We start from the raw sequence: 13,849 nt of genomic DNA, 5'->3' as shown, positions 1-13,849 counted from the left end.
TCTAAAGGATGGCTGGACAAGCAGTCATTGAATTTACTGACCTCAGAAGTATTGCTTTCCTATGCAAGGATAGTTTAGATTCTAATTTACTTTAAAGTTAAGCCCAGCTGCAGAGAACTGAAATGCATTTCTGCGTCATCTCTAAAGGTCTAGGAGAAAAAAAAATCCTAGGCATCAAATACAATATGGGAATCTCAGAAAGGGAAAATATTTGGGTCACTGCTAGGTCTTCTAATAGCATATTTTCAACTGGAAAAATACGAGAAAAAGAAAAAGAAAAACAGATCTATGCTGTGGTTGGAGAGAAACTTAAACTTGATCTTGTTTCTTTTCTCCTGGGGATGCTGGGGCTGAAGTAGGGGGTGAGGAACAGGTGATGCCTCCTTTCCCAAAATGTTGGAAAAGCATTTCCTACAGGCAGGAGATTGGATTTGTTAGTCTTTTGGCAAGAGATCCATAGCCTTTTGTGGTATGGTTTCTGGGACAATGTTCTAATGAGGATTCTGGATGACAGGGAGCGGTATGTTACTAAAACTAGCTCAAGGGAATTGGGTTTTTATTTCAAAGATATAGGAGGATACCAAGAAACCCAAGGTTAGGAGAAAATGTTTCTGGAACTCTTGTAAGCAAGAGTTCAGAACTGGAGATTGACTATTCAATCCCTCTGCTTCTCAGAAGTGCTCACGCTCCAGAATTGGCTTCTTTCTACAAGTGTGGCCAGTCCTCTGGTTTATTCCAATACCTCTTCTGCTTCAGCTTGCAGATGACTCCTACATGGCCATGTCAGTTTGGGAGTCTACAGACCTTGTCTCTGCAACATGTAGTGCTTACTGGAAGCTATTTTGATGTCTCATTAAGATTGCAGAGAGAAAATCTGGCAGCCCCAAGTCATCTGGCCAAGTTGGACCATACAAGTCTTGGACTTCTGGTATCAAATGCATTGACGGTCCTAGAACCCAGGGGCTATCCGTGTTTAATCAACTGTTGTGGGAAAAAGAGTCAGGACCCTCTGATTCACAATATAAGATAACTTCTCTTAGCGGGGGTCCACAGAAAATGCTGTGTTCCTCATCTTCAGAACACTTTGAAGAGCAGAACATCCTTTAGTAAGGAACCGAGACCCTTATCCCCAATTATTAAGGAGGCTTTGAGTTTAAATTTTACTGAGAGAGACTCATTTAAAGCAGTTTATACTATAATATGAGGGATAATTACCTTCTATTAGGAAGCATTCAGTCATTTCTCAATTATTGAGTCTTTACTATGGTCACTATGCAGATTTTGGGACTAAAAATGAATATTTTTGGTGAGAGAAGGAATAGGTTTCTTCAAATCTCAGTTCTTGCATGCAGGAAGTGCCTGGAGAAGAAAAGGATGTAGAGGGAATATATTGGAATTGGTGAGGAAGATAGCTTATTTTCTACTTAACAATTCAACATAGTGTTTTGTTTTGTTTTTTTGTCAAACTTCTCCCAGCCTGAAATTGAACAACCAAAGTTCTAGTTATTGAACAGCTGTCCCAGACAAGGAAGGCAGGGTGCTTACCCCTACAGGCAATAAAAGGAACTAAATTCAACTCAGCACCCACCCTCAAAAGACTGCATCGAATGAGAAGAAATTGCTGCTGTTAACCAGGCAGACATCCCTAACATCTAGAAGAGAGTTACAAAGTGCAGAGAGGGATCAGGTGAAGATTGTGCTGGGCTTCGGGTAGGGCAGCAAAGCTGGGTAAATGGTGGCCATCTTCAGAAGGTACTAGTTCATCTTGTTTGGTTGTAGCTTAGATAAGTAACTTTCAACATTTTAACAAATAGCATGGCACTAGCACCTGCCAGCCAGCACTGACACCGGCCTGTAGTCTCAGCTACTGGGGAGGCTGAGGTAGTGGAATCGCTTGAGCCCAGTAGTTTTGAATCTAGCCTGGGCAATATAGTGAGACCACCCCCTACCACAAGTAAAATAAAATCATAAAGTCAAAACACCTGATACTGGCCCCACTGGAGCAGAATCTGAAGGCCCCTGTGGCACCAAGTATGAACACTTTAGTTGAGAGATTATAGGGAGGTGAGGGTTAGGGGATTCCTCGTAGTGTCTTCAATTTTAACAGTTGGAGCTGGTGCTTATAGCTCAATGCCCGGCCCTTCTGAAGGAAGGGAAAAAGGCTGGAGACGAGGTTCACCTTGTTTTGTGGAGGGCTCGAATGCCACGCTCATGAGGGCGTCCTTCACTCAGGAAGGAATGGGAGCCGTCCGTCCCAAGGACCTCCCTCAATAAACATCCCTTCCATTCATAACTAGCCAATGCAATTTTAGGAGCTCCGAATGCCTGGAGGGGATACTGTTTTGATTAAAGATACCATACGGGTCTGCCCTCTGGCAGCTGGAAGTGTAGAAGAAATTGGGGAAGGGGCGCCATGACCCCACAGCATCACAGAATTGGAAAGCTGGCGGGATGGGGGTGCGGAGGACCTTAGTTAACGCCGCGCCCCCCTCTCAGAGAGGGTTAGTGACTCGGCCAAGTTCACGCAGCCGGGTCCAGACAGAGACAAACCTCCCTTCCCCGTGGTAGCTGCAGAAGAGGAAGGGAACTCTTGCAAATCAGAGGCCAAGATGGCAGTGGAGTGGCACGGGGGCGGGAAGCGCATCCAAAGGGGAGAAAAATGCTGTATTCCTAGGAGTGGGATTGTCTTTTTTTTATTATTATTGTTGTTGGCACGGTTTCGGAGGACTTATTCTTGCTGAGTTAACTCCCTCTCCCACTCTTTTTTTTTTGGCCATGCCTGGGGAGGATTCGCGGTGTGGGGGGAAGGCGCGCCCCTGCGGCTTCCGAGGCTCATCTTCCCGGAGCGGAAGGAAAGAATCAGGCACCTCCTCCCAGCCGCCCCCACGGGTTCTGGTCCGCCCCAAGGCTTCCCTGAGCTCGCCAGGCCCCAGGGCTGTGTGGGGCGGGCTCCCGGCCAGGCGCGGTCGGGACGCCCGCCGGTCCCCAGGTTCGGGGCAGCGCGCAGCGCGGGTCCGCGGCGGCTTATCCTTTCTCGCGACCCGGCCTGGCAGCGCCGCGCTCCGCTCGGAGGGCACTCGGCGGCAGAGTCCCGCGCTGGGGAGGGGTGAGGGGACCAGCCGCCTCCTCTGCGGACTCAGATCGAGCAGGAGAGAGTGGGCGCGGAGCTGGGGCCAGCGCAGGGCCGTGGGCTCCTCTCTGGGCACGCATCCTTTACGCCACGCGCTTTCAGGGGCTGAGGGGCCTCGAACCTTGCCAATCACCAGTGCTGTGCACCCCGCTTGCTTTGGGGTGCGTTAAACGTCAGGAGAGAGCTGCTCAGATGGGGTCACCAGACGCCTTCTCCCCCTTTTCCCGGAGCCCGCGGGTTGCGCGATAAGCCAACCCAGCCGGACGCTGCGCTCCTATAAATAGAGCGCGTGTGCCCGCTTCGCGCTCTCCGGGCTGCGCGAGGGACGAGAAAGTTGTGCGCAGGGACTGGGGGCGGGAGGCCAGGCAGGAGAGGACCCCGCCGGACCAGCTGCCCTGAACGCAGCGCCCTGCGCCCTGGACCTGATCCTGCGAATCCGCGCTTTCGGTGCGAGGGACCTGGCTAGCCGCTGCCTCCCTCCCTACCTCTGGGTGACACCAGGTTTGGGGGATTTTTTTGACCAAGCGAAAGTGGGAGTCGCTGGCGTCCTGGCCATGAACACAGCCTCGCGTTCTTCTCAGCCTGGGAAGGACCTTCTGCCTCAGTAACTCGTCCCTGCCGCAAGCCAGACAGGACTGGCACCCGCGCCGCTGGGCACCCGCCACCCTTGTGGCTTCTCTTTGAGTCCCCTCTTTTTGTTCCTGCTCCGTGGTTTAGCTGGTGGTGCTTGAGTTTGGGGTGAGAATTTATTATTATTATTATTTTTTGCTTTGAGGTGTGAATGTGAGGGTTTGATGACTTTTAGATGTCTAGGAACAACAGTGGGTGCAGGGGCCCCAGGCAGGGCTGATTCTTGGGCGGAGGAGAGTAGGGTAAAGGGTTCTGCATGAGCTCCTTAAAGGACAAAGGTAACAGAGCCAGCGAGAGAGCTCAAGGGGAGACTTTGACTTCAAGCCACAGAATTGGTGGAAGTGTGCGCGCCGCCGCCACCGTCGCTCCTGCAGCGCTGTCGACCTAGCCGCTAGCATCTTCCCGAGCACCGGGATCCCGGGGTAGGAGGCGACGCGGGCGAGCACCAGCGCCAGCCGGCTGCGGCTGCCCACACGGCTCACCATGGGCTCCGGGCGCCGGGCGCTGTCCGCGGTGCCGGCCGTGCTGCTGGTCCTCACGCTGCCGGGGCTGCCCGTCTGGGCACAGAACGACACGGAGCCCATCGTGCTGGAGGGCAAGTGTCTGGTGGTGTGCGACTCGAACCCGGCCACGGACTCCAAGGGCTCCTCTTCCTCCCCCCTGGGGATATCGGTCCGGGCGGCCAACTCCAAGGTCGCCTTCTCGGCGGTGCGGAGCACCAACCACGAGCCATCCGAGATGAGCAACAAGACGCGCATCATTTACTTCGATCAGGTCAGACCCGGGGGGACGCGAGCACCTAGGGGGCGGGCGGTCTCCAGGCATCTCAGCACGAGGCTGCCTGCCCAGGCTAAGCTGGTCCGATTGGGAAATGGGGAATCATGTAAAGCACTCGCCTTCCCAAATATGCCTGGGTCTGAAACTTCTACCGTCCCTCTTCCTACCCCTCTCACCAGCCCCGGCTCCCATTCCTTCCGGGCTCCTAAAAGAGGCTGCTGCGGCGGCGGGGGAGAGGCTTGGGAGCCCAGAGCCCGGCAGCGAGAGCTCAGGGCAAGTTTCGAGCAACAGGTCGGCGGGAGCCGAAGGGCACCTGGTCCCTGGACGTCGTTATCTCTTGGCCAGATCTTGGTGCGCTGGCTCAGACTCCTCTGCGGGTGCCGCTGAGGCTGCTCCCTGGGTACCTTTGCGGAACAGGATAAATGTTTGATTTGTTTCTCCCAGGTAGAGAAGCTTCTCTCCCAAGAGAGCCCCGGGCTTCCACACTCTTCAGAGATCGGGCAGGTGGCCGCGGAGGGCGGGGGCAGAGCCGGGGGTCAGATCTCGCCTGCAGGTTCCATTGTTCGCGTGCCAGGCACCGCTGGCACTGCCGCTGCCTCGGAGTAGGCAGCAAGCCCTTCTCTGGTACTTAGAGAAAAGTTGCGGAGGAGGGGAGGAAAAGGAATTTGGCAACTGCGCTGAGCTCCTGCAGGAAAGCGCTTGGGAGCCAGTTCTCCCTTCCCGGGCTCATGTCCTTTCAGAGAATTGCAAATAGCTGGGGAAAGACAGACTTTGAGGTTGATGAGAGTAGGGGAAGAACTGACGGAAGCTGTAGCTGCTGTTTAGCGACCTGGCGCTCTGTGTTTGGCTTGATGAGAAACCCCAGGATATCAGCTTACCTTTAGCAAGGGGTCTTAAGGGAGAAAACTGTCCTCAGAGTTTTAATTTCAGCCCCAACAGTATCCAGAGTCTTTTTAAATTCCAAATTCACAGTTCACAGTTGTATGCAAAGCTACAATGTGCAGGGGGCACAGGTTAAGTGGTGTTGCAGGATGTGCCAGGGAAAGCACGAGGTGACATCTGTATTCCTTGCTTAATTTTTCCTAACTAATGCACTCTCCAGCTGGCCAGAGACAGAGAATGCCTCTCTAGGGGCTTAGTATTTGATAGCCATAATTTTTAAAGAATTAAGTAGCTCCATTTGGGGTTTTGGTGCAGTATTTTCCATCTTGATGGAAATAAAGTCTAGCACCACCCCTAGTTTGTATTTCAATGCTTTAATTAAATGTTGGAATACTGTGGGCATTGCACTATCCTCTATACAGGGTGTTCTTTTCAATGACCTTTCCATCAATTAGAAGAGGAAAAGGGTTTGTTCTTCTTTTCAGTGAGCCCTGCATCTTAGAGACAAGAAGACACATTTGGTATAAATCTCGATGTACCTGGATGCTCCAATTACAGTGTAGAGTCAACATCCAGTTTTATATGTAGCCAACACTAATCAGCTATTTTCATTATTGCTAATGAATTATGCTACTTGTATCTGAATCAGGAAGTCACCACTAAGCACCTCAAATTATTTTAATTGTGCTTGAAAAATTTCTTTGTAAAGCCTCTGCTGGGGATTATTGCACAGCTGGTGACTTGTTGAAAGACCATCTATCATCAGGTTACAAAAAAAATCTGATGCTTACTTGGAAGAAGGCAGAATCTCAGAATGAAATTATACACGTACATGTGTTTTAAGTTAGGTGTTGAGCCTGATACATCTGCTTGACTGTCACTACATTCTGGTATGTTGCCCAGAGGTAATAGTACATTTTTAGGGAATTATGCAAGAGGCTTGCAAGTGTGTTAATATTGGCAAGAATGCAGTGTTTGAAAGAGATAGTAGCAGATTGCCATTGATATATTAGAAGTATATCTTTTTAGGGACCTCTTATTATTTTTGAATGCCACTTACAGGCGTATTTCTTGGAAAGAAATGGAACAAACCCTGGTTATTTTAACATCCATCCTCCATCCCAATCCCTCTTTCTCATAGAAAGAGACTTACCCATGTGACATTGCAAATTTAGCTTAAGAGGTCACTTATTAAAATTTAGAGTTAATTTTATAACCAATAGAACTAGGCTGAATATTTTGGAATACAAAATGCATTGTTGCTTTCTTGGGAAACAGTATCTAATTTCACTTTTGAACCTTGAACTTCAAATAAAGAGCAGGTGATTGATAGGAGGTTAATGGACAGCCTGGGGAGGAACAGGGAAAGCCACCTATTTCATAGTTTATCCTTCTTTATGCTCTCCTCTTTGGCAGCCCACAAGGGCTGACTCATTGCCACATTATTATAATTAAGGCCTAGCTGGCACAGGAATGAAAAAAAAATGGTAACAGATCTTAGGAGAGGGGTGGTGGTGGCTCAGAGAAGGGCCAGGCATTCAGATCACTTTGTGCACCAACTGTTCAGTGTCAAGGATTATGTCACATGGTGGAGGGGGTACCCATGCCTCTGTGGTTTGTCCAGGGATGCTGCGGAGAGCTCACAGATGCTGATTGGCTGGCTTGGAAACGTCACCTCTGGACATTGCAAAGGCTTGTAGAAGGTGGGAATGTAAACACATAGCGGGTGCCTTTTATCCAACTCTCAAGGTAAAGCTAATATTTATGAGTTCTCAAATGTTAGCTCGATGTTTCCAGAGCCATTGGGCCTTGCTGGAAATTGAGACATGAATACAAAGCAGTTACTTTATTTATTCTTATATCATTTAAAAGACAGAAGAACCTTCCAATATTCAAGTCAATTTTCCAAATCAGTTAAGAGGAAAGATATAGAACTAGATGTTTTATTTTCTATGATTTCTTAAGCTAGTTGCCAAGAATGAATGAATGAACAAAAGAAAAAAGAAAGAAAGAGGAAGGAAGGAATGAAGGAAGGAGGGAAAGAAGGAAGAGGAGAGGAAGAGAGTGAGAGGAAGAAAATTCATTTTAGTTACAGAAGAAAATATAATAACTTATTGTTATTTATTATTTTTATTTGTAGATCCTGGTGAATGTGGGTAATTTTTTCACATTGGAGTCTGTCTTTGTAGCACCAAGAAAAGGAATTTACAGTTTCAGTTTTCACGTGATTAAAGTCTACCAGAGCCAAACTATCCAGGTGTGTGTTTTGACCTCTTCCATCCATACTCTCAACCAACTGTGCTTATCTTTAGTGTGTTATATATTTAAGTACTTATCCAAAGTTGTGTTTCCACAATAGAAATAAACAGCCATCTTTATCATTTATTTTAAAACACTTAATTTCTAATTTTTTTCTCTTTAACATCCATTAAGACGTGACAAAAAGCATATAGAGAAATAGAGAATTGAAGTTATTACCTTAATAACAATCAAACATTTTTAAAAAATCCATGGTTTAGTAAAAATTCAGTGACACAAAACTTTTTGTTAAATCATGCTTTCATTTAATGCATGTATAAAAATTACTTGAACTCGTAAGAAAAAAACTTGTGAGACTAGTAGAGCTTTACAAGTGCATACTAAATAAATAAAACACATTTGCTATTTTTTAAAATTATGAGATACAGCTAACCAGTAAGAATAAGTCTATGAAGGAGCAACTATTCAAAATACATTTTTAAAAAAAGGTGTTGTATGCGTATGCTTGTGTTTATCCTCAGTTACTCTGATGCTAGTGAATTCTTACCAACTGCAGTTCCACAGTTAATATATTTTGTGTTCTGCTTTCTAAGACAATGGGCTTGACCTTACATTCAAAAGCAACAGTGGAGCTTGTTCCAACAATATTCCAGTATGCTAATACTAAATGACACAAATACATGTGCATGGAATTCTAAGATGACCTTTTATCTTATGCTCAGTATTTATGTTATACATTATGTCAATATGAATGATAGATTACACACTTATCTATTAATACTTTTACATGTCCTAGTAAATGGATAAATGGATCAGCCTCAGATTTAATTTATTCCATATGACTTTTAACCTAAAAAAAATCTAGAAAACAAACTTACTTCCATGGAAAAGTTATCCCAACCCCCAATATTTAGAAATGTATGCAATGCTTGACACAGTGTAATCAAAATTGAAGAATAGAAAATAGTTAATACAGTTTTGAGTTGATTCTAATTATCTATCACTGAAATCTCTAAAATCTAAAATCTAAATCTAAAATCACTAAAATTGCTAAAATCAGTGATAGTGGTGATTATTATTTTTTATTTTTTGGTTTTTCTCTGAGATAGGGTCTCACTCTTTCACCCAGGCTGGAATGCAGTGGCACAACCATAGCTCACTTCAACCTCAAACCCCTGAGTTCAAGCAATCCTCCTGCCCCAGCCTTTTGAGAAGCTACGACTATAGGTGCATGTGACCAACCAGGCTAATTTTTAAATTTGTTGTTTTGTTTGTTTTAGAGATGAGGTCCTGCTATGTTGCCCAGGCTGGTCTTGAACTCCTAGCTTCAAGTGATCCTCCTGCCTTGGTCTCCCAAAGTGTTGTAATTACAGGCATGAGCCACTATGCCTGGCCTGATGATTGTTTTTGATGCTTGTTTCCTATCAGGGAAAATAGAAAAAGAAATAAACACATACAGACACATATATACACAAACTTCATTATTTCAATTGATTTTCAGTGGTATGCATGTTACAGCTGCACAAAAATTCGCAAGGATGTTGGTAGGATTGGGTTGTATCTGGGTCTCTTATGTCAGTGGGCAGAGGGTCTCTTTTACGAATGTCCTGGGAAGCCACAAGCCCGCTTTATTTCCAAAAGATTATTGTTGGGTGGAAGAGTTAAGTAAAGCAGTAAGCTTAATTTATGTGCTGAAGGGAAGCTAGTTTTCACATGGCTAGGTTGGTCTCCATAGATGTTATTCTTTTGTAGGAATTTAAGGAAATTCCAATCAGAAAAAAAAAATTTAAAAAATCAGTTCAGCAGACATGCAAAGTATGGCCCCCACAATTGGCTAATTTGAAAGAAAGGGAATATATTTCCTGAACATCAGGTATTTTACTGGGTCTATCATCTTAGACATTATTTATTCTCCCCAGTAGATGTTTTGACTTTAAAGAGAACTTTTCAATTATTATTATTTTTCTTCTTCTAGGTTAACTTGATGTTAAATGGAAAACCAGTAATATCTGCCTTTGCGGGGGACAAAGATGTTACTCGTGAAGCTGCCACGAATGGTGTCCTGCTCTACCTAGATAAAGAGGATAAGGTTTACCTAAAACTGGAGAAAGGTAATTTGGTTGGAGGCTGGCAGTATTCCACGTTTTCTGGCTTTCTGGTGTTCCCCCTATAGGATTCAATTTCTCCATGATGTTTATCCAGGTGAGGGATGACCCACTCCTGAGTTATTGGAAGATCATTTTTTCATCATTGGATTGATGTCTTTTATTGGTTTCTCATGGGTGGATATGGATTCTAAGGATTCTAGCCTGTCTGAACCAATACAAAATTTCACAGATTATTTGTGTGTGTCTGTTTCAGTATATTTGGATTGGGACTCTAAGCAGATAATACCTATGCTTAAATGTAACAGTCAAAAGCTGTCTGCAAGACTTATTCTGAATTTCATTTCCTGGGATTACTGAATTAGTTACAGATGTGGAATTTTATTTGTTTAGTTTTAAAAGACTGGCAACCGGGTCTAAGGATTAGAAAACTCTAAAGTTCTGACTTCAATCAACGGTTAGTGTGATACTGCCAAAGAACTGTATACTGTGTTAATATATTGATTATATTTGTTTTTATTCCTTTGGAATTAGTTTGTTTGGTTCTTGTAAAAAACTTGGATTTTTTTTTTCAGTAACTGGTATTATGTTTTCTCTTAAAATAAGGTAATGAATGGCTTGCCCACAAATTTACCTTGACTATGATATCATCGACATGACTTCTCTCAAAAAAAAGAATGCTTCATAGTTGTATTTTAATTGTATATGTGAAAGAGTCATATTTTCCAAGTTATATTTTCTAAGAAGAAGAATAGATCATAAATCTGACAAGGAAAAAGTTGCTTACCCGAAATCTAAGTGCTCAATCCCTGAGCCTTGGCAAAACAGCTCCCCTCCGAGGGAAATCTTATACTTTATTGCTCAACTTTAATTAAAATGATTGATAATAACCACTTTATTAAAAACCTAAGGTTTTTTTTTTTCCGTAGACATGACCACTTTATTAACTGGTGGTGGGATGCTGTTGTTTCTAATTATACCTATTTTTCAAGGCTTCTGTTGTATTTGAAGTATCATCTGGTTTTGCCTTAACTCTTTAAATTGTATATATTTATCTGTTTAGCTAATATTAAATTCAAATATCCCATATCTAAATTTAGTGCAATATCTTATTTTGTCTTTTGTATAGGTCATATGAATTCATAAAATTATTTATGTCTGTTATAGAATAAAGATTAATATATGTTAGTTGAATTGTTTTTTTCTTTCCGTTTTGGAAATATGTATTCTACATTATTTATTTCCTCTTACTTTGTCTCTTCTTAACCCTTTCTTCCTTCTTTGCTCCTTTTTTCTTTCTTTCTTCCTTCTTCCCTTCCTTTCATCCTTTCATCCTCTCATTTCTTTTTTCCTGAAGTTTAAGAAAAGCTTTCTGAATTTTCAGGTAGTGTCCTCTGAGCTGATATAGGAAATCTTTACTGTGTTTAATTTGTCCAAATGTAGGAATTGCAAGCTTGCCAAAAGAGAATCAATGAACTTAGTAAACTCTTCTTTCAGAAGGGCTGATTGTTAAAAAGTTAAGTTTAGAAGATCCCCTAAAATATCAGGAGGATGCTCAATGTATGAATGAGTGGTGATGAGTTTAAAGACCAATATTTTCATACTGAAGACTTTGAGGAAAAGTTCTGCCCTTTTTTCAACACTAAAAGACAAACAGAGGATCGCAGGCCTCTTCTTAGGAGGAATTATTATTACACCTGCCTTATTTGGAGATTTGGCTCAATTTCCTGGTCTTTAGTCCATTAAAACAATTTTTGGGGGGTGGGGCAGGGGGCTTTTGTACTTAGTGGCAACAGGCAAGGTATTATAGGGAGGCACATGCAGGCATGTCTTCCAGGATAATTGTGTTAATTGCCAAGTCAAAATATTCATTCGTCACCTAGGAAGACTCCTCTTTCTCTGAAAAAAATTATCTGCAGATGCTGGCAATGGATCCTCAATGTTTTGCTTGGCAAGTTGTCTTCTGTTGGCTTCCTGTCAAAAACCTTTCCTCCTGTGTGATTTTATAATGTAAAAAGAAAGTATCGTGCAGAGAGACTAAATAAAAGGGGCATTTTCTAATGTGAGTGGAATTCTCTTTAAATGGACCTGCTCTAACGTAGACTTCCGCCGGGTTCCCTGTGTGCAGAATTTGTATGCATGCATTGCAACAGGTGAATCCTACTTGAATAAATACAGTTGGCCCTCCATGTCTGCAGGTTCTGCATCTGAGATTCAACCAGCTGAATATCAAAAATATTTGGGGGAAAAAACAAATAAAAACAATAATATAACAGTAAAAATAGTACAAATAAAAACCAACATAGTAGAACAACTATTTACACAGCAGTACATTGTATTAGGCATTATAAGTAATCTAGAGATGATTTAAAGTATAATTTATGTAGATTATATGCACATAATACTGTGCCATTTTATATAAGGGACTTAAGTATCTGCAGATTTTGGTGACCTCAGGGGGTTCTGGAACGAATTCCCCACAAGTACCAAGGGATGACTGTAGACTATCAGTCATTGTTTTGGCAAAATGGCCCCAAAGTGTTGAAATTACCAATAGAAACCTATGATGAGAGAGAGAAAGTTAGGTGATCATCAAAATAGATCAATATAGAAATGTTTTTATAAACATGATTGTGGCCATCCTTTGGGGCTTGCCCTTTTTTAATTGATTTTTTTCTGAACATAAAAGAAAATTGGCACAGGGCTTGACTCTAATTTCTAAGCTTTAGTGTACATATTTTTAAACACAAAATCCATTTGAAACTTTCAAGGAACTCCATTTGAAAAGGCAGTGGGGCTGCGGCTATAAAATGTGGAAGGAAACCTGCCTTAGAGTGTCCCCAGGTGGAGAGATGAAGTGAGAATGAGATCCTGAGATAACACACTCAGCTGGTTCTAGAAAGTGAGAGCCACCACTGAACATAGTGGCTGGAAAAGATAAGACTGAGGGAGAGAATAAAAGCTACAAGGGCCGGGCGCGGTAGCTCACGCCTGTAATACCAGCACTTTGGGAGGCCGAGGCAGGCGGATCGTGGGGTCAGGAGTTCGAGACCATCCTGGCTAACACGGTAAAACCCCGTCTCTACTAAAAATACAAAAAATTAGCCAGGCGTGGTGGCGGGCGCCTGTAGTCCCAGCTATTCGGGAGGCTGAGGCAGGAGAATGGCGTGAACCCGGGAGGCAGAGCTTGCAGTGAGCCGAGATTGCGCCACTGCCCTCCAGCCTGGGTGACAGAGCGAAACCCCATCTCAGGAAAAAAAAAAAAAAAATAGCTACAAGGCACAGAAGGATTTGGCCAGGAAGCATGGATTTTGGACAGACAAAAGATGGAATCCTGCAACATTTATTTGCCAGCTCTGTGACCTTGGGCGGGTTCCTTCATCTCTCTGAGCTTTAGTTACTTCATTTGTAAACAGCAGGTAGTTGGTTGTTACCATGAAATAAGACATGTGAAGGGCACACGGTAGGAGCTCAACTAAGGGCCTACTGTGATTACTAAAATTTCGAGGTCTCATATGGGCCAAGCAGGAAATAAACCTGCAGGAAGGCATTAAGATTGGCATGAGGAAGGGAAGAAAATTAAGTTTGAGTAGGATACATTAAAGAGAAGGAGGCAGTGGTGTCAGAAGTATTTGCAGAAACGGAGCCAGATGCTCCCTGCGTATTCTATGACTCGAAAATAGTTTTCAGAAATCGCTGGGTCCACAAAAATGCTAATTGAACACAGTATTTGCATTGGCCCTATCTGCATTTGTCAATGCCAGCACCATCCCTTCCTTAGATGGTCCCTACCTCCTTTGACTCTTCCTTGATCTATTGATCAACAAATGCAAGCAATTGTCTGTAGCAAGCAGTTTCCTCCTGACAGAAGCTCATGAAAACAAAACTGAAGGAAATAAAGAGCTTGTACATAGGATATTACTGATTCTAATAGCTTTCCAGAGGCTTTCTATGATCCCAGATTCTATTAGACCCTGATTATCTGATTAAATTTGTGTTTTACTTTTTTCCTCTTTTTTTTTTTTTTTTTTTTGACTTAAGGTTGTTTCCCCTTCCTTTCTGGATA

The 13,849-nt window shown here is 43.5% G+C and overlaps 1 protein-coding gene across 2 annotated transcripts; it reads left to right on the top strand.

Moving 5' to 3' along the window:
• The first annotated feature begins 1,818 nt into the window (after positions 1–1,818).
• Positions 1,819–10,971, top strand: CBLN4 (cerebellin 4 precursor). Of its 2 annotated transcripts, XM_003827522.5 has the most exons (3): positions 2,400–4,534; positions 7,560–7,676; positions 9,654–10,971. In XM_003827522.5, exons 1-3 carry the CDS (start codon positions 4,244–4,246, stop codon positions 9,849–9,851), a joined length of 606 nt encoding a protein of 201 aa, XP_003827570.1. In that variant the 5' UTR covers positions 2,400–4,243; the 3' UTR covers positions 9,852–10,971. The 2 variants fall into 2 exon arrangements, 1 of the variants encoding a protein (XP_003827570.1); XR_004668144.3 differs by lacking the exon at positions 9,654–10,971 and having other exon boundaries at positions 1,819–3,868.
• Positions 10,972–13,849: the final 2,878 nt, after the last annotated feature.

The sequence above is a fragment of the Pan paniscus genome, chromosome 21 (assembly GCF_029289425.2).
Source record: "Pan paniscus chromosome 21, NHGRI_mPanPan1-v2.0_pri, whole genome shotgun sequence".
Classification (NCBI taxonomy): domain Eukaryota; kingdom Metazoa; phylum Chordata; class Mammalia; order Primates; family Hominidae; genus Pan; species Pan paniscus.
Note: the sequence above shows the minus strand (reverse complement) of the source record. Positions and strands in the feature narration are given on the sequence as shown.